Consider the following 19,494-nt stretch of genomic DNA (forward strand, 5'->3'; position numbering starts at 1 on the left):
CTGCTGTTGTAGCCCATCCGCCTCAAGGTTGTGCGTGTTGTGGCTTCACAAATGCTTTGCTGCATACCTCGGTTGTAACGAGTGGTTATTTCAGTCAAAGTTGCTCTTCTATCAGCTTGAATCAGTCGGCCCATTCTCCTCTGACCTCTAACATCAACAAGGCATTTTCGCCCACAGGACTGCCGCATACTGGATGTTTTTCCCTTTTCACACCATTCTTTGTAAACCCTAGAAATGGTTGTTCGTGAAAATCCCAGTAACTGGGCAGATTGTGAAATACTCAGACCGGCCCGTCTGGCACCAACAACCATGCCACGCTCAAAATTGCTTAAATCACCTTTCTTTCCCATTCTGACATTCAGTTTGGAGTTCAGGAGATTGTCTTGACCAGGACCACACCCCTAAATGCATTGAAGCAACTGCCATGTGATTGGTTGATTAGATAATTGCATTAATGAGAAATTGAACAGGTGTTCTTAATAATCCTTTAGGTGAGTGTATATGTATATATATATATATATTTATACACACACACATATATATATATATATATATATAACCACAAAACCAGTGCAAATATCAGACAGAAAGCAATAACACGTTATGAAAATCAGTCTATTCTACATAAAAACTCTGTCTATATAAATAGAAGCTGTTCTCCAGTAGCGTGGTAGTTCAGTGTAAGTGTTGTGTTGTTGCTTGACTGTGGTCATAATGTAATGAAACATGAAAACCCTGTCGGCTCAGATAAACTTCACAGAGAGAGAGAGAAATCCAATTCAAAAGCCACATATGAGCAGAAAACATCAGGAAACATCACGCCTTTCCCTCAGAAACACAGCGACTCGGTTCGGATCCACGGGGAGGTCTGGAAGACGGAGAGCTACGAGAGTTTGTCTTCTATTCAGCACTATAATCCCACCATCAATTACTTCCATTTACTCACTTTTAAGGGAAGCTAATTTGTCTTACACTACAATCAAACACTCATTATGTGAAATGTAATTACTGCCGGCTTGAGTTAAGATTCAGTTGTAATGATACCACTACAGATGCTTTGCTTCCCAAAGCACACAATAGGCACTTTTCTGTTCCTGCGACGTCTTTGTGTTTGGCTTTGTTTTCACAGAGCTTATTTAACTTTGCACCACGTCACTGTAGCCTACTTTCAACGTGACGGCCGTATCTCTAATTCGATTCGTTGGCTCCACTTGAAGACCTCTGCGTTGATGAATTGCACAGCTTATGAAATTAGGCAGTGTGAGGGAAAACTAGTTGCATGCGTGTTAAAGCGAAGCAAGAAGCTGCCGTTTAACGGCTGACAGGAGGTCGTCTGATCTCATAGCTGGAGTGCTCATATACACATTATAAGCATATCTCACACAATATCCTGACACACTTCATCAGCGTTTGGGACTTTATTTTAATTGTCACAGAAAATAATTGTATCTCATCCCTCAGTAAATGCTTTACCAAAAAATTAAGCTTATATAATTTCAGGTCCAGAATAAACAGACATTATATTAATTATATTATATTATATTATATTATATTATATTATATTATATTATATTATATTATATTATATTATATTATATTATATTATATTATATTATATTATATTATATTATGCACTACAATATTAACTACCAGCTCAAATCTATTAAATAATAATAAGCAAATTTTGATATTTAATAATATGTTAGTAAATGTTGAAATTAACATTAACTAAATTAAAACTTGCTTTAAAATTATTTTTCATTGTTAGTTCATATAGCCTAGTTAACTAAAACAGTTAACTAATGTTAACAAATGCAACCTTATTGTAAAGGGTTACCATATTATATTAAGTCATATTATTTTGAAATTGTATATACTATATTATTATTTTAATGTTTAATGTTTCTTAAATATTTTAATGTTTTATTTATATTCTTTAATCTTTATTTACAATATTTTTATTTTATTTTTTATTAACATCTTTTTTTTTGCAAAACATTATCAGAAAATACAATTGTTATATATATATAATTATTTAATTTTTTTGTTGGTATATTTTCAGTTATAGAATTACTAAATTTTACAAACAAAAGTTGTGTTTGCTACTGTTTTGTTCGCTACTGTTTTGTTCATTGCTCTTTTTGGTGCAGATTGACAGTAAAGTTAGGCTAAAGTTATGGAGAGCAAGATTATTTGATACACACAATATTTTGTATAAACTAACTTTTTGGCACACAGTCACTCCCTCAGGATGATCTAGTACTAGTTTCTACTGAATTATTGGATGTACAGCGGGTTTATCTGAGCTCTGTAAGTTTGGCCAAAGCTGTTACATTAAATTAATTTAAATTTGCTTAAAACTTGCACAGAGAGCAAATAGTAGAAAATGAAATTGCTAAAACCTTTTCCCAGAAAAAAACTGGGAACTATTACAGTTTTTAATTTCTGTGCCAATCTCTGAGGAACCGCTTGCTCAGTTGCTGTATTTACTCCTATATAAATGTAATGTTGTGTTTATTATTTAGAAAAGTTTTACACTATCACTGTTGCTTTTATAAAGAAGAAATCAAACTTTCAGTTATATTTACTTCCAGCATGATTGGTCCAGGGAGATATTGGTCCATCAAAGAGATGCAAATTCTCAACGATGCCCCGTGGAGGAAGAAGCTTGGAATCATTTTATGAAGCAAGTGGCGCCGTAGAAATGTCTATTAACTCTATCATTTCTATAATGATGCAATAGAGAGTAACCATCAAAACAGGCGACTCCTGAGGAATAGAAAATAATGAGGAAAAAATAAGCAGGCTGTTTGGATGTGATCATGTTGTTTTTTCAATTTGAAGTTATCCTCGGGGTGTGAAGAGTTTCTGTTAATATGAGTTTTGGATTATTGATCACATTTTAAAAAATGTGATTAGTAAAACAAAGTGTTGTACAAATTTCATGTGTGCAACTCTCACGACGTCTCAAACCTTAGCATGTTGTGGGTGGTTAAAGATCAAAGTCAAAATTCTCTATGTTGTTCTGGTCTCTAGATATGACTCGTTCCCTTCTTCAGTTTTTATTTTTTTATTTTTTTCAGCCATTTTATATCCACTGTAAATGCAGGAAAAGTTGCATGCCAAACTTTAAATATGCCATATTATGCCCTTTAACAAAGTCTTGAATTGGTTTTGGCCTCTACTAGAATAGGTTTTGATGCTTGAATGTTAAAAAAAACACATTATTATATTGTTGCAGCTCCTCTCTTTCCAGTCGATCAGAAACGCTCCTGAGTGAGTTTCTCAAAAGCATCGTATAGCCAACAATGATTAGTTTTATGGAATTGTGTAGGTAACGATGGAACTTGTGACCAGTTGGCTTTGGTAAACACAACTTCCTGTCTCTATGAAGCCCCTCCTTCTGAAAAGCACACTGTGCTCTGATTGGTCTGCTGGATCAGTGTGTTGTGATTGGTCGAGCGCTTCGAGCGTGTTTGGGAAATGTCCCGCCCCTTACCATAACTGCCAGTTTCAACACACTACTAACTAACTCAACCAGGCCACGCCCCTATATTTAAATGAGGAATATTGTGACGTGTTTGTTCCCGGATAAAACTCAGGACTACAATGGAGGCGTTTCAGGGAGTTCAGAAACACTGACACTGATATAGAGAATAACTCCCACTGGAGGGACTCTTTAAGTTAAGGGGTTTGCTTATTGTCTTAACCAAAAGTATGGGGAATAATAACATAATTATGTATACACAATTGTGCATGTCCATAACAGAATGCTGAAGCTGTATAGATTTGTTTTCGAGGCCATTTCACATGTTTCTGTACTAATAAATACAAGATTGTGTGCTGTTGAATGTACCTTCAGTTGTGTAGTCCTTGAGATTTCAAGCATGCTCTCTGTTAGCAAACCTAATTGGTGAGTAAGCTAGTTTTATTGGCTTTGAGGTGGGAAGGAGAAATCACACAGCAGATTCTCTTCATTAGCTAACATGACAGAACTTTACCGCAGCAGTTAATCTGTCAAGCTCTTCGTCTGGTTGGATGTTGAATCTTTTGATGTAGAGAGCGTGTTCAATGTCGGTGAGCATCATTTTCACAGTATAAACCGATGTTTTTTGCTTTCATTATTGAGGAGTATTTCTAAATCTCCAATGCATTTTGTGTTTCAAACTGTTTGATTCACTTTATTTTTTTTTGCAACATTTTATTTATTTATTTATTTGTCGACAGCACTGATGGGGTTGTGTGTGCGTCAGCAGAAGCCTTTTTTTAATAAATGCATGTAATCCCTCTTGTATAATCACCATATTTTAAATGCATCTTTAATCTGATTGGTGTTACTTTGCTATGCTTACTGTATATGTATTGCATTGCACTCCAAACCTGATGATGATTGGCACAAATCCAGAAAGAGTGATATGAATAGAGGCTTTGCTGATGTAAAATACTGTATGATATATGGATTTGACTTTTGCATTCATTGCAACAAGATAAGATTCAAAATTGCATTATATGTGAAGCTAAATGGTATGCATAAATGACATTTTGTTCATATTTTTACATCAGATTAAAAATGTTAATACTGTATTTGCAGCCCATTTTATCTCTGTAATGTGAAATGCGTGCCTTGAATGCAATGCGATCGCTTTGGATAAATGCATCTGGCAAATGCACGAATGTAAATATAAAATGGAATTTATTTTCAAGTAAAACATATCAAGCAAGTTTTAACATTCAAAAGATTTATTTATTTATTTGAAATAAAGATATGATATGAGCAAGGATACATTAAATTGGTCAAAAATGATTGTAAAGACAGTAGACAACTTTTTTTGTGTGTGTTCAAATAAAAGCTGTTCTTTTAAAACTTTCTATTCATCAAAGAATCAAAAAAAAAAAAAAAAAAAAGCATCACAATTTCTCCCAAAAAATGAAGCAGCACAATTTTTTCAACATTAATAATAATAATAATAAGAAGAAGAAATGTTTCTTGAGAATGATTTCTGAAGGATAACTTAAGAGTAATGATGCTGAAAATTCAGCTTTGTATCACAAATTGCAATTTAAAATATATTCACATAGAAAACGGTTCCCTCAAATATTTGACAATATTACTGTTTTTACTGTATTTCTGATCAAACTAATGCAGCCTTGGTGAGCAGACGAGTTTCAAAATCATGGTGTACGTTTTAACATTAATCATTTTACTATTTACCAGTCAGTTTCTCACAGATAAATATGACTTTGCTTAGTAATTCCTATGCACAAACTATTGATATTTCTGGCTCAGCCATAGTTTGTAGTGGGCAAAGACTCTATGGGCTCTTCTGGCGGGACGGATCTCGTTTTGCGCGTCTGTGGTAAATGGACTTTGTCTCTCACTGGCATTTGAACACCAGCGGCACTCGCTGGAGCTTCTCATACTCAGCATTTCCAGCTAATTACAAAGCTGCGCTTCAATCACGCTCCGTGCTCGAGGTTCCAGAGATAACCATCCACAACGATCCGCCACATCTGTGCCGAGAGACGGAGGAAAATTAAAGAAAATGAATAACTTAACGTCTTGGAACGGTTTGTGCAAACCTCATGTTTATTATGACCTCACCTCGACGTGCTTAAGAACACTTTGGGTTGAAGCCAATGTAACGACAGTTATTTTGCCCTCATGAATTACTTCCATCTTTTTAAGATGAAATATGGGAGCTGCGTCTGTCACTATCTGTGACGGGCTCATCTGACACAAACCAGCTGTTGGCACACGGCAAGGCGAGCGATCAACAGAAAGCGTCTCATGAGCTGAGAAATCTTTATTGTGCTTGAGAATTCTGCTGACCCGCTGGAAGACTTCAGTGCATTTCATTTCATCATGAAGCTCAGGAGACTTAGTCGCACTTGTAGTTTGGTTCTCTTGGTTCATTTGTTCAAGTGTTCACTCTTGGCATGTTTGGTTGGATTAAAACGAACCCTGGTAAAGATTGCTTTATGAACCGCACTAACCAAACCCTTAGTGGACTTCTTATTCATGTTTTTGTCTCGGATGTTTCTCCTCAAATTATTTTGGAGAAATAATAAATAGACACAAATGAGTCAATAGTAGTTAGAGTACAGAGCTATACAATGGATATTGAGCATTTTAATGTTTCTTGAGCAGCAAATCATCATATTAGAATGATTTCTAAAGGATCATGTGACACTGAATACCGGAGTAATGATGCTGAATATTCAGCTTTGCATCACATGAATAAATGACAGGTAACAGTCATTTTAAGTTGTAATAGTATTTCACAATATTGCCATTTCTACTGTATTTTTGATCAAATAAATGCAACTTTTCCTCAAAAACATCTTACTGGCCCCAAACTTTTGACCAGTAGTTTAAGAATCAACTTATTTATCCTAAAAATCCATTCAAGGAAAGCAAAAAATGGACACAATGATTCACATGCATTAAGCATTTTCTCCATTTAACATCATTGTCATTGCTGTCTTGGCGAAACATTAAAGAGATCTCATTTGCAATTTTACCTTAAAATGGGGAAAATCTTTACAATGTTTTGAAATACCCTTGACCAACCACTTCCAGATATTGAAAGCATGCATAATGTTTGACGAGACTTAAAAGGGTTACGACAATGAATGTTGAGGCTTATAATGTCTGTTTCCTATTATCCGCACCAAAGGCGTGTTCAGATACGGCCCTGTTCATAAATTGCACAATTTCTCGCTCATTACATTTAAAAACGAGTAGACTCACATGAGACACAATCGCACACTGGCCTCAAAATATTCTCAGTGCAGAAGTCAATATATATATATACTCGAAAATAAGCGCTAGTATCTGCCTTGCTTGGTATGTAATGGTCTGACATTACTTTTCAAATCAGCTGACTGTAATGAGAATGAGATATTTTCTCCCAGGCTGCCATGTCATTACCAACACACTCTTGTTTGTCGCTTTTGCTCACTGCAAGCAACTTATGATTCCCCGCCAACATTTGAGGTGATTTTAAATGTATCATTAGCCCACAGTTTGGCATTTCGTATGTACATTATGTTGTCCCTGGATCCACTCGTGCCAGAAGCGCTTTGGCTGTGGTTTAGAGGCGATGCAGTGCTGGTCTGGCTCACTGCATGTTTAATCCAGCAGGTGTTGGGGAGACTTTTACTCATGAAGTTTAGATGGGCATGGCGCTTTAATGCTGAGATGGTGCAAAATGCAAACTGGACAGGTTGACTGGAGGGATGCTATTTATACTGTATAGTGTAATTGTTGGGTTGTAGAAAGAACTCGGTGTTCTTAAGAACTCTGATAAGAATACTGCTAGACTAGAGCGGCATGGTTATTCATTAAGAGATCGCAATCTTGATTAAAACACCAACATGATTCCTAAATGACAGCAATTTGCCTATTAAACCTTTGACTAAATCACACCGGAACATTCATTACTGGATGATTCAGTGTTTTTGCACGAATCTCTTGAATGAAACAAGTGAAGTCTGTATGAATGAGGCATTAAATCATCAATTCAAGAGATTCATTCAAAAACGCTGAATCATCCAGTAATGAAACAAGTGAAGTCTGTATGAGTGAGTCATTTACTCATTCATTCAAGAGATTAGTTAAACAACACTGTGATGAAACAAGTGAAATATTTATGAGAGAGTCATTGAATCATTCATTGAAACTGCAAAAATGCTGATTCAACCAGAAATGAAACAAGTGAAGTCTTTATGAGTTGGTCATTGAATCATTAATTCAAGAGATTTGTTCAAAAACACTGAATCATCCAGTAATGAAACAAGTAAAGTCTTTGAGTGAGTCATTGAATCGTTCATTCAAGAGATTTGTGTAAAAACGATGTAATGAAACAAGTGAAATATTTATGAGTGAGTCATCGAATCATTAATTCAAGAGATTTGTGTAAAAACGCTGAATCATCCAGTAATAAAACAAATGAAATATTATAAGTGAGTCATTGAATCATTCATTCAAACCGATTTTTTAAATAATTAATTCTGATAAATTAAACATTTTAAATAGACTGCTGCAATTAACAACTGATATTAAATAAATACACACTCTTAGTATAAATCATGGGAATTTTTTTTTTTCAGTGTAGCTTTAATTTGATTTGACTTTATTATTGAAAAAAAAAAAGAAATCCTGTTTCACATAGATGCCTCACATTATGGAGGCATCTTCATTTTTATGCTCGCTTGAAGCTGGTTTAGACCTCTTCTCAACAGGGAAGCTATTTAAAACATCACACTGAACATATTGTAATGTAATACAGCCTGTCAAGCATGAAGTTTCAAAAATAGACGGGAAATACATTTTCACACTGACAGTCAGACAAGTTTTCTGCTTGTTTGCAGTCATTAAAAAGCACGAGTGGAGGAAGTTTGAGGACGGCTCTCAAACATCCATCTGTCGCTTTGACGTAATTAAAGATGTCACATCCAGCGGCGACATGCACCATTAATTTCAGTTGGTGCACCTTCACATCTTCTGTGCGCTTTGGGAAATCACACATCGCAGCGCTGGCTTAATGAAGCGTGTTTGATCTGGTGTGATGAGCTCCGTGTCTCCCAGTGCGGCCGTGTGAAATATGTCCTTCTCCCGTCCCACAGGTGAACATCTGCGGGTTTGTTCCCAAGGCTACACCTGCTGCACTTCAGACATGGAGGACAGGCTCGGCCAGCAGAGCAAACTGGATTTCGAGAAATTAGTGGATGGGAGCAGCCACACCATACGGACAGTGTTTACCTCCAGACATAAAAAGTTTGACGGTAAGTGTGCAACATTTGGTTTGTTTTTTTGTTTGATTTGTGCTCTCTATCCCAACATTACTGTCCAGGCTTTTTGGTTCAATGACTTGGTTCGTAAATAAACAGATGCAATGCATAGAAATTGTACTTTCGTATAGAATTGATGTCAACTTGGAAAAAAGAGAACAAAGAAACAAATCTTTGAAGTTAACAAATGTTTAGTGATACAGTAAGTCAATTTTGTGAACGAATCATTCTGAGTCAAATCTTTTGAATGAACTGTTTGTGGAAAACTGAACTTGCATATGAATCTTGGTGCAGTAAAGTATATATCTAAATGATTCGTTCACAATAGTTATTGTGTTAAGAGATTCATTGATGTTCAAACAAAGTGAGATGCCCTAAAAAGTTGAATTTGTTTTGTCTACTTTGTTGCTGATGAATAACTCAAGATTATAACTGTCAAGGCAAAAAATGAAAATAAATATAAAGTGTGGTCGATTTAAAGTTGCTTATGAAGCTTTGAAGCTAGTAGGAAATTGTGTCCGAATCAGAACTTTTGGTCTTTTGAATCAGTTCAGAAAACCGGTTTAAATGATTCATTGACAAACTGCTCACTGAAGAGTTAAAAATGAAAAGAAATATATGAAGCTACTTAAAGCAGAAATAACCCAAATGTGTTGCAAAAGGTCATTGGTATGGAAACTAAACTGTAGATGTGGTTTTATGCAGCGGTGGTTAATTTGTGTCTTTTGATAAGGAAAGCATTGTAGCTGTGTTCTGGTGAAGCGGTTATTCTTTGAGGCGAACTGGACTTGTTTGTGGAAATATATGCTCTGACTCACTTGTAATCTACTTTTGCAGTCACTGAAATGTTCTTGTGTGTGTTTTTTTTTTTTTTTTTTTTTTTTTTTTTAAATTAGAGCTGTTAAGTATCTACTTTTTAACCTTGTTATGACTTCCTTTCGGGGTTCAGGCCTTAATTATGCGGGTCAGACCCCCTCCAAACCGCCACTATAATTCGCCTGGAAACCATGTAGCTCTGACTAATTATATAGTTTTTGAAATGCTGTAATGAAGGAGAGCTATGGAGTACATATTCACAGGTTATGTGAAGGTTAATATTAGCGCTCTCGAAAGTTGGTGATTTGCATGTAGTGCGGAAGGAACTTTGCTGTTGAGCAAAAGTGTGACTTAAATGAACTTGTGATCTTAGAAGACCCAGCTCATATGGATTTACTGTTTATATAGTTTGCATGTACTATATATATGTATATGTATGTGTGTGTGTGTGTGTGTGTGTGTGTGTATAAAGATTAAATACTGTAAAAAAACATATTGCTCATTGTTAGTTAATGTTAACTAATGCATTTAATAATGTTAACTAATGGGACCCTATTGTAAAGTGTTACTGTATTTATCATCAGTAAATCCAGTTGCTTTCAATCTCATCCATATCAAGTAATTGAATATTGCTTGTTCCTCATATTTTACCCATGCTCATAGTTTTTAACCGAATAAATGTAATTGTTTTCACAATGAAGAGATCGATGCTGATTCTAAGCCATTTCAATAAATGCATTGTGAAAATATTATGTAAACACAATCAACTAGATGCATATAGTTAATGATGATGCACATAAAATCTAAAACCAAGATTTTTATTTTTTTTCTATGCAGAAATCTTAGCTGTTTCATAACTGTTTAATTTATGTATGAGTGACACATATGCATCACATTAAGGGTATTAGCTTATGTTAAAACTGTGTAATCCAAGTTGATGGAAATTGTATTTGCAATTCAAATAGATACTCTTAAATGTAAGCCTTTTTTGAGTGTACACCCATGCAATGAATGTGAATAGCTCAGATCATTTGATGAGAAGTGATTGAGTTCATAATGAGATCTCTGACTTTTGAAGTCTGTTGAAACTCTCTTTTGCAAAAAAAAAAAGCCAATTTCATTGCTATCTGAGAAGCATTCGAGCTATACTAAAGAGATCTCCTATGTGATTGTCTTTCGTTCCTATGAGAGTGTGAACGGAGTATCTCAGTGAATGACTGCGAGGCAAATCCCTCCGCTGGTTTGCATACTGGTGTTCATGAGAGACGAGGCCGTGATACGAAGTGTCATGCTGGAAGTTTCTGCGCCAACCTGTACGCAAACCAACCCACAGCAATCCTGTGACATAACAAACCCTTCACGCTGAGTTACTGCCCGCTGATAACCTACATTATTTTCTCTGACGGCTCCAAGTCCACTCCAAACGTGTTCTCCTGCCCACCTCTCAGAGAGCTTGTGTTGAGCTCACCAGCGCTGAGACTTTGATGAACATAGCTGGCCTACACCGCCGACAGTTTGTTAATTACGCCGGCGAGCTGCGATAGGATCTGATTATAGATGCTGTTTTGGGCCAAAGGAATTTTCATTAATAGTGAACAGAACCATTAATACTTAAGCAGTGCCATTAATAAATGAAATATACAGGCATTATGGCTTTTCAGCCATTTAAACATGAAAAGTTTTGTAGACGAAATCAAACCCACTCACAGTACCGGTATTAATTATGTTCGACTTTTAAATGGATAATATGTTTACACACTTAGATGACTGCATTAGCATTAATTAATAATTAGCATATCAGCATGTAATAATTTGGGCCTGTGATGAAGGTGTCGTTTGATTAATGCTGTTTTATGGTTATTAAATTCTAGTCACATAGTGTTTCATGAAAACGTGTCTTCGGAATATTTCACCTCAAAATTAAGTAAATAAAAAGTTGTATTTTGCACTCAGACCATTTAGGACCATTAAATAAGTCATTTAATGAGGAATATTTTTTTTTTTCCTTATAAAAGGCTAAAAATATGATAATCATTAATGTAATGCAAAAACAATAATGATTTAGTACTTAACTTAGTATTTATTTTTCTGCCTTTATGTTTATTTAAATAAAAAAATGGGAATTGTTATTTAAGACAAATGATTAATAAAATAAATTATAAAAAAGTTTGGTTGTATTAAAGTAATGAGAATGAGATTGGCACTGCAGTAGAACATTTGGTTATAAAAGAATGCAAACAAAAATCTTAATCTTTATAATAAGGATGAGTATCATTTTTTTTTATTTTTTTTTTTTATTAATCATTAGCCTTAATTAATGCACCCAGTCCTTCCATAAAAAAAATAAAAAAAAATAAAAAAATAATAATAAATAAATAAATAATTTAATTTAATTTAATATATATATATATATATATATATATATATATATATATATATATATATATATATATATATATATTAAATTTAATTTAATTAAATATATCTAATTATGCATTAATTAAGGTTAATGATTATAAAAAAAAAGATAAAAAAATGCATCTTTACAAGGTTTTATTGTACAACCTTTATGCTGATTTAAACATAAACATATTGAAATGTACTACATAAAAAAATATTTTAAATATATTTAATGAATAAAAATATGTGAATCATCATCATTTAATGCTAATGATTATTACAAATTATTTATTTTTTTAAGTCTGATTTTATTACAGTGATGAGAATTAGATCTATAATTTGGTTTAAAAATCGAATAAAAGTCTTCATACTAAATACAGTGTATGCATTTATATCATATTGATTTTTAAGTTAAATGAGACCGTTTAATGTTTTAATGACATCCATCCAATTAGTAAACGCATGAATGTACGCTTTTATCTCTGAGAAGAATATCCTGCGCTGTTCAGACACACATCTGTATTATTGAACGGCTCTTCTCATCTGAAGTCAGGTCGTAGAGCGAGGCTTTCTTTATCATCTCCAGCTCATGGTTTGCTTGTCTTCTTGCCTTTATCTCCGAGGGCAGGTGTATCTGACAGAGACCCACACACTTAAACACACACAAACACGCGCATATACACACGACTTTATTTATCACTCTGATAGGCACCGCAGATTTGGCAGCTAATCCCCAGAAACACCTTCAGCTCGGCGGGATAAAAATCGATCGGTCCGCAGTATCTCTTTTCCTAAAAGCCGAACCGTCACGTGATGAATGGATCTCTTTTTGTACTCCGTTGGCTGTGAAGTGAAGTTAGTCAAGTCCATCTGCTTTCCCTGAAGAGCACAGTCTCACAGAAACTGACGTGAACTGCAGATTGTAAACTGTTTTGCAGTGATGGGTCGATTATTTACAGTATGTTTCAAAAGTGCATGACACAATTGTAATTAGTAATGAAATCTGTTATTATAATGTGTAATCTGTATCAAAACACATTTTAGGTAATATAATCGGACTACTTTTGGATTACTTATAGATTACTTTTGACTTAACTCGTTAATCACATTGATATGAATAAGAATATTGTATCATATTGATAAAAAAAAAAAAGTACAAAGAGAATTAAATTATATTAGATTTAAAAAAATAAATAATTATCAACACCATGAACTGCATTAAAGATCACATTACGCCAGGGTTTGCCAACCACGAAGGAACTGTAGGGGGTTCGTAAATTGATATAGCTAATAAGTAATTAAATCATAAAATGAAAATAAATTAAAAAATTAAATAAAAACAATCTAAATAAAACACAAACAAATGTGACCATGTGAACTTTAAATGACATCATAAAACTATGAACATGCAAATATGTTGTTAAATTATTAACTTAATTAATTACTTAAAATGTTCCCAGTTAAAAGACTTGAACATGCATAACTTTCCATTTTGCTGCCTTAAATTACATGAAACTGACTTTTAAAAAAATGAGTTGAATCTCGTGTAACTTGAAAATCGCTTAATTTACAGTACATTGGTGAGTTAAAGCAACGTGTACTAAAAACATGTTGTCACAACGTTTTGATCATATATATACATAATATAATGAGCAGCCGCCATTATGCGAATAACATGCAATCTATAAAAGAAGTAACTTTAACCTGGTTATACGCATTTTAAAACACACAATTACGATCTCATTTCATGCACTTATTTTTTTTTTTTGGAATCTGATTACATAATCCATATTACATATAATCAGTTACTAGAGAAGTCTGATTCATTGTAGCGAATCGGTTTTGCTTTAATTAATCACATTTGAGATTTGTGCAGTGGCACTGATCTTGGACAGATCTCAGACGTTTGATGGTTTTTTATGGTCATATCTGCTCACGAATGTGAATTGTCGGATGGAGGGCTTCTCTCCGTACGGCTGCCCACTCTGCCAGCCCGGGAAGCAACATTCGTCCTTTATCTTCCAGCGCTTTTGCCTCCTCCTAGGGATTTGATCCTTCATCCATTTTCCATGCCCTCATTTTTTTCATTCCTTTGCTATTTATAGGACCCTATTTAGAAATTCTTTAACTCCCACTTTTTGATTACCGCCTCGGCCTCCTATGGGGCCTTGTGTTTTTTGATGCATTATTGAAAAATCCTGATGCCGTTAAGGCTTTTGAAAGGCTGCGGGATTAAGTCTGAATTGGAACGCCAGGTTTTTTCATTCTCTATCTGTCTTTTAAACACATTATGTGTAACATTGGTGCTTTTACGAAATAACTAACGAAAATGACTTCGTCGCTGTAGTGGATGTAACTAAACGATTCGCCATTCAAATAAACAACGATGTGCATTACTGTTAATGGTGTGTAATGTCTCTTCTGCTCACCAAGGCTGCATTTATTTACTGTAAAAACTGAAATATTATTAAAATAACTGTTTTGTATTGTAATACATTTTAACATGTCATTTTATATCCTGTGATCAAAGCTGAATTTTCAGCATCATTACTCTTGTCACGTGATCCTTCAGAAATCATTCTAATATGATGATTTGCTGCTCGATGAACCTTTCTGATAATTATCAATGTTGAAAACAGTTGTGCTGCTTGAAACTGTGTTGAGATAATCCCATGATCCATTGCACCAAGATCTATCCACAATGGGAGATGAGTCAAGGCTTCCATTGGTGACGCAGATGAGAAACATTCATCTCTCTTGAAGCGGCCGTCCATTAGGCCGCATTACTCCTCTTTTAATACATTAGTCGGGTACAATCTCCCACTTTGCCTCATCCTGACCTGTTTTTAAGCATAGCTCGATGAGTAACTCTTTAGGATTAGACAAATGCGGGCACTTTGCTCAGTGTGGGAGAGCCAGTGAATCACAGATGTTACTGGGGGGGAAAGCCACAAAGGATTGATTACATCAGAGCGAAAAGCTTCTTTCTTTGATTCTGGTCACCCTCACAGACTCGACAAATCTTGTGCTCTTTTCCCAGCAGGACGGCTTAAGGGAGAAAGCAAATTTTTCACAAAGTACAGGTTTCAACATCACTCACTTTTTAATTCCGCACAGCTCAAGTTTGGAGGAGCTGGCGTGGTGAAACTTGCACTGGCATTAAAACTCTGTGAAATGTCAAAGCCGGTGGGTGTTCAAGGGTTGCAACTGTTCCCAATACTAATGTTCTGCCTAAAAGTGCTTTTCAAAACTCATATTTAGTCAATGTAAAGCAGCTTTCGGAATTCAAAACGTATTTAAATGTTTTATTTTATTTTATTTTATTTTATTTTATTTTATTTTATTTTATTTTATTTTATTTTATTTTATTTTATTTTATTTTATTTTATTTTATTTTATTCACTTTTTAATTCATTTTTATTGTATTTATTTATTTAGATGTTTATTGTGAGTAAGTGGAAATTTTTTTTTTTTATTACATTTCTAAGTATTAATGAATGAATTAAACATAAATATATATAACATATATATATATATATATATATATATATATGAAAAATTAAATTAAAAATTAAAAATCATATATATATATATATATATATATATTTGATTGTTTTATTTAATTTAATTTTATACCATCCATCCATCCATCCATCAAGTGGAATCTCATCCCCACAGAACTTTGCAGTCTCCTCAAAGAGGCTTTGTCCCTCAGGATTTTTTGAATATGAATAATCCACATCAAATTTATTTTGTAGTTCTAGCCCAAAACCAACCTAAAGGACAGATTTATAAAGGCGTCAAGCAGATGTTCTTGCTCTGGGATGTCCAAATCCAATTACAGGCAGTTGTGCAACTATTTTGCCTCGTTGACCATTTCAAACGACATTTCAAGCACAGGAAACAAGACAAGGAAATATGAACAGATTTAGCTTTGCCTCATGATTCATGCAGTGGTTTTGATTTGCTCTCCTTGCCGCTGAGAAATATAATGGATATGGCAACTGTTGACAAAACTAATACACAAGCAAGCTCCGTTCCTACAGAGTGAGTGCAAAGCAATCTTCAAATAATGAATTGGACCATATTTTGACAGACTTCAACAATATAGCGTACTCTTGAACCCAGTGTGAGGGTGAGTACATGTGTAGATCTGACCCAGATGGTCAAGTGTTTGTCTCCAGCAAATAAGTTTCCTCTTCAAAGCTAAAGCATAACCAGGACATGAACCAAGAGATGAAGCCTTCTGAAGCTAAAACGGGTTTCCTGACTGGTGAAGCGAAGTCTTGGATCACTGTAAAGGGCAACTTACACACTGAGCGCTGGATTCCCATTACACGCCTCAGACCTCGGAAGTGTTTCCTTCCTTCCCATCGGCAGTCCACTAGATTGTCAGGTGAAATTGCGAGGGTTTCATGGTTGAATTGAAAATCTAGGTTGATTTTTTTTTTTTTTTTTTTTTTTTATGTAATGTAATTCTATGTTTTATCGAAATTGTATGCGATCAGTTGTGTGGTGTGCATGCAAACATGACAGAGAGCAAGAAACTGTTAGTGTGCAGATGTGCTCAGGCTGATGAGCAATAGCAATAGTGATGGTTTTCTACAGCCAAACCTCTAAAAATCAGGAGATAATGTGAGAAATGCAATTATGTACGCATGCTTTACTGAAAGCTCTCGTCTTCCGTTTGAGGCCCGAGGAGATATATGGGCATTTCTAAGTAATCTAGGATCATATTGTGTCTGAAGCAGATGATTTACAGAGAAATCAATTTACAGATTGAGACATACAGGAAGAGGCAAAAAATAGCCGAGCGAGATACAGATGCTCTCTGGCAAACCCTGTCAAATGCCCATTATGACTGCAGCGTAGGAGCGCTTAACATGGGAAACCTGGAGCCATTTTTTTTTTTAACTAAGCCTAAAACATCCCATTTGTTATGGAATCTGAATATAGACATGAAAAGACTTACACTTTCTGAAGCAAATGCAAGTGGATTTTGATTGCAAAACTCACCACTAATGTCCAACTTGGTCTGATAGTTTTCCTATTATTGTGACTGTTGGCAAGTTTCCAGTATTTACTAAACTTAAAGGGATAGTTCAGCCAGATATTAAAATTTTGCCATCATTTATTCACCCTCCAAGAATACCAAGAATGTTGGTAACCAGTCAGTTGACGGTAGCCATTGAAAAATACTATGGAAGTAAATGGCTACCATCAACTTTCTGGTTACCAACATTCTTCAAAATATCTGCTTTTGTGTAACTCATGCAGGTTTGGAACAACATGAGGGTGAGTAAATGATGACAGGGTTTATTTTTTTTGGGTGAACTATTCCTTTAAAATGAAAACGTGAAATTAAAAGCTAATTCAAAATTTGAATAATGACTATAAAATCATATACATAATACTAAACCAAGACCGGTAATTGCTAGGTGTTCAACTAATCAAGCTCTGCTAATTATCACAGTACATCTCTAATAAGATTTCTGAAATCCTGTATTAGACATTAAAAGGTAAAATATAGCATGAGATGTATAATTTGAACTTGAGTGTACCACATTTCAGCACATAATGTTTCAGTGTTCAGGGTTTTTATTATCTGTAATATTATAATGTGTCTAATTACCAGAAGCTGAACATTAAACTCACTCAGCGAGTAAGTTTCAGACTGAGGGTTTTTTGCTTTATGTGTCTGTATTATTGTACCGCAGAATACTGTGGTTGTGCTCCTATGCTGTGTGGTTGTTGGTGCATTGCTATCGCCTTAATAATGTCAGATCTCTCCTCGACAAGCTGAGAGACTTCAGCGCATATTAGTTCAGTGCATTTTTAATTAGTTAACCCTGACATTTGATGGATGTTCCATTTCCATTTTCAAAGCAATTTGGTGCATATACTGATGTTTTCTGGGTCAAAAAGAATTCTTATCGCTTGTGATGTAAATAATTGAGGTCTTTATAACAGTATAGCCGACTACTTACATATAAATATAAATGCATATAAATATGCATATAAATATCATAAGTATCATGCATATAAGTATCATCACTCTATTTCTCCGAACAATATCTTAGTAGATGTAGATGATATTTAAGTGATTAGTTTTATGATAAAATATATAATGCAATGCAATACAATACAATAATGACTGAGAGATATAAACCTTCCTCAAAAGCCTGATGATCATATTTGATACTTTTTCTGAAAAATGATATATGGATAATCAAGTAAACCTAGAGTTGCTTCAGTCCAATAAGTGTTTGTCTTGAAAAATTGCTAACAATATAAAAGTTTTTCTTATCTTTTCTTCATACAAATCAGTCAAAATTTCACAGCAAAAAGACATGTTACAATTACACTAAAACACCTTTTACTTGCACAAGAACGCATGGCATGGCAGACGACAGAAGGCATGGAGTAGATTGTGTGCAACAGTTTTTCTTTTTTTTTCTTCATGTTAATAATTTAGAGGCAGATATGATACAGTAGGCTTTTTCGGGTTATATAATTTCACACTTATAAAGCAGTAAGCAGTCAATTGAAATAAATGATCAGATGCACATATTTGGTCCACAGCATACTTCATATACATCATGGATGGGGAACGTCGGTCCTGGAGGGCCACTGTCCTGCAGAGTTTAGTTCCAACCCTGGACAAGCTAATCAGTGTCTTCAGGGTCAATGAAAGCTTTAGCGTAAGTTCTGCCGGGAAGATTCAATTGTTACGCCACTTATTACCTTCTCATCCATCCAATCTTATTCTAATAATTGTAGTATAAAAGATCGGTACTTACACATGTCTGAGTTCGCAGATGCTGACGCCTACATTCACCTCCATCCTCCCCACCACCACCAGGATGGTCCCTTCCCCTCCGTCCTCCCCACCACCACCACCACCAGGATGGTCCCTTCCCCTCCGTCCTCCCCACCACCACCACCACCACCACGATGGTCCCTTCCCCTCTGTCCTCATACTATAGTCCTAATGACTATAAAATCATATACATAATACTAAAACAAGACCGGTAATTGCTAGGTGTTCAACTAATCAAGCTCTACTAATTATCACAGTACATCTCTAATAAGATTTCTGAAATCCTGTATTAGACATTAACGGGTAAAATATAGCATGGGATGTATAATTTGAACTTGAGTGTACCACATTTCAGCACATAATGTTTCAGTGTTCAGGGTTTTTATTATTTTTTATATTATAATGTGTCTAATTACCAGAAGCTGAACATTAAACTCACTCAGCGAGTAAGTTTCAGACTGAGGTTTTTTTGCTTTATGTGTCTGTATTATTGTACCGCAGAATACTGTGGTTGTGCTCCTATGCTGTGTGGTTGTTGGTGCATTGCTATCGCCTTAATAATGTCAGATCTCTCCTCGACAAGCTGACCTTCCCCTCCATCCTCCCCACCACCACCAGGATGGTCCCTTCCCCTCCATCCTCCCCACCACCACCCTCCGTCCTCC

The 19,494-nt window shown here is 35.0% G+C and overlaps 1 protein-coding gene across 2 annotated transcripts in view; it reads left to right on the plus strand.

Annotated features, from left to right (window-relative positions):
- The window catches only part of gpc6a (glypican 6a), a 205,051-nt gene that overhangs the window by 33,484 nt on the left and 152,073 nt on the right, over window positions 1–19,494 (plus strand). For both annotated transcript variants that reach the window (XM_084402279.1, XM_084402278.1), the window contains exon 2: window positions 8,629–8,787. In XM_084402279.1, the coding sequence (XP_084258405.1) occupies window positions 8,629–8,787 (159 nt within the window). The remainder of the gene's footprint in view (window positions 1–8,628; window positions 8,788–19,494) is intronic.

This window comes from Rutilus rutilus, assembly GCF_951802725.1.
Source record: "Rutilus rutilus genome assembly, chromosome: 2".
Classification (NCBI taxonomy): Eukaryota; Metazoa; Chordata; class Actinopteri; order Cypriniformes; family Leuciscidae; genus Rutilus; species Rutilus rutilus.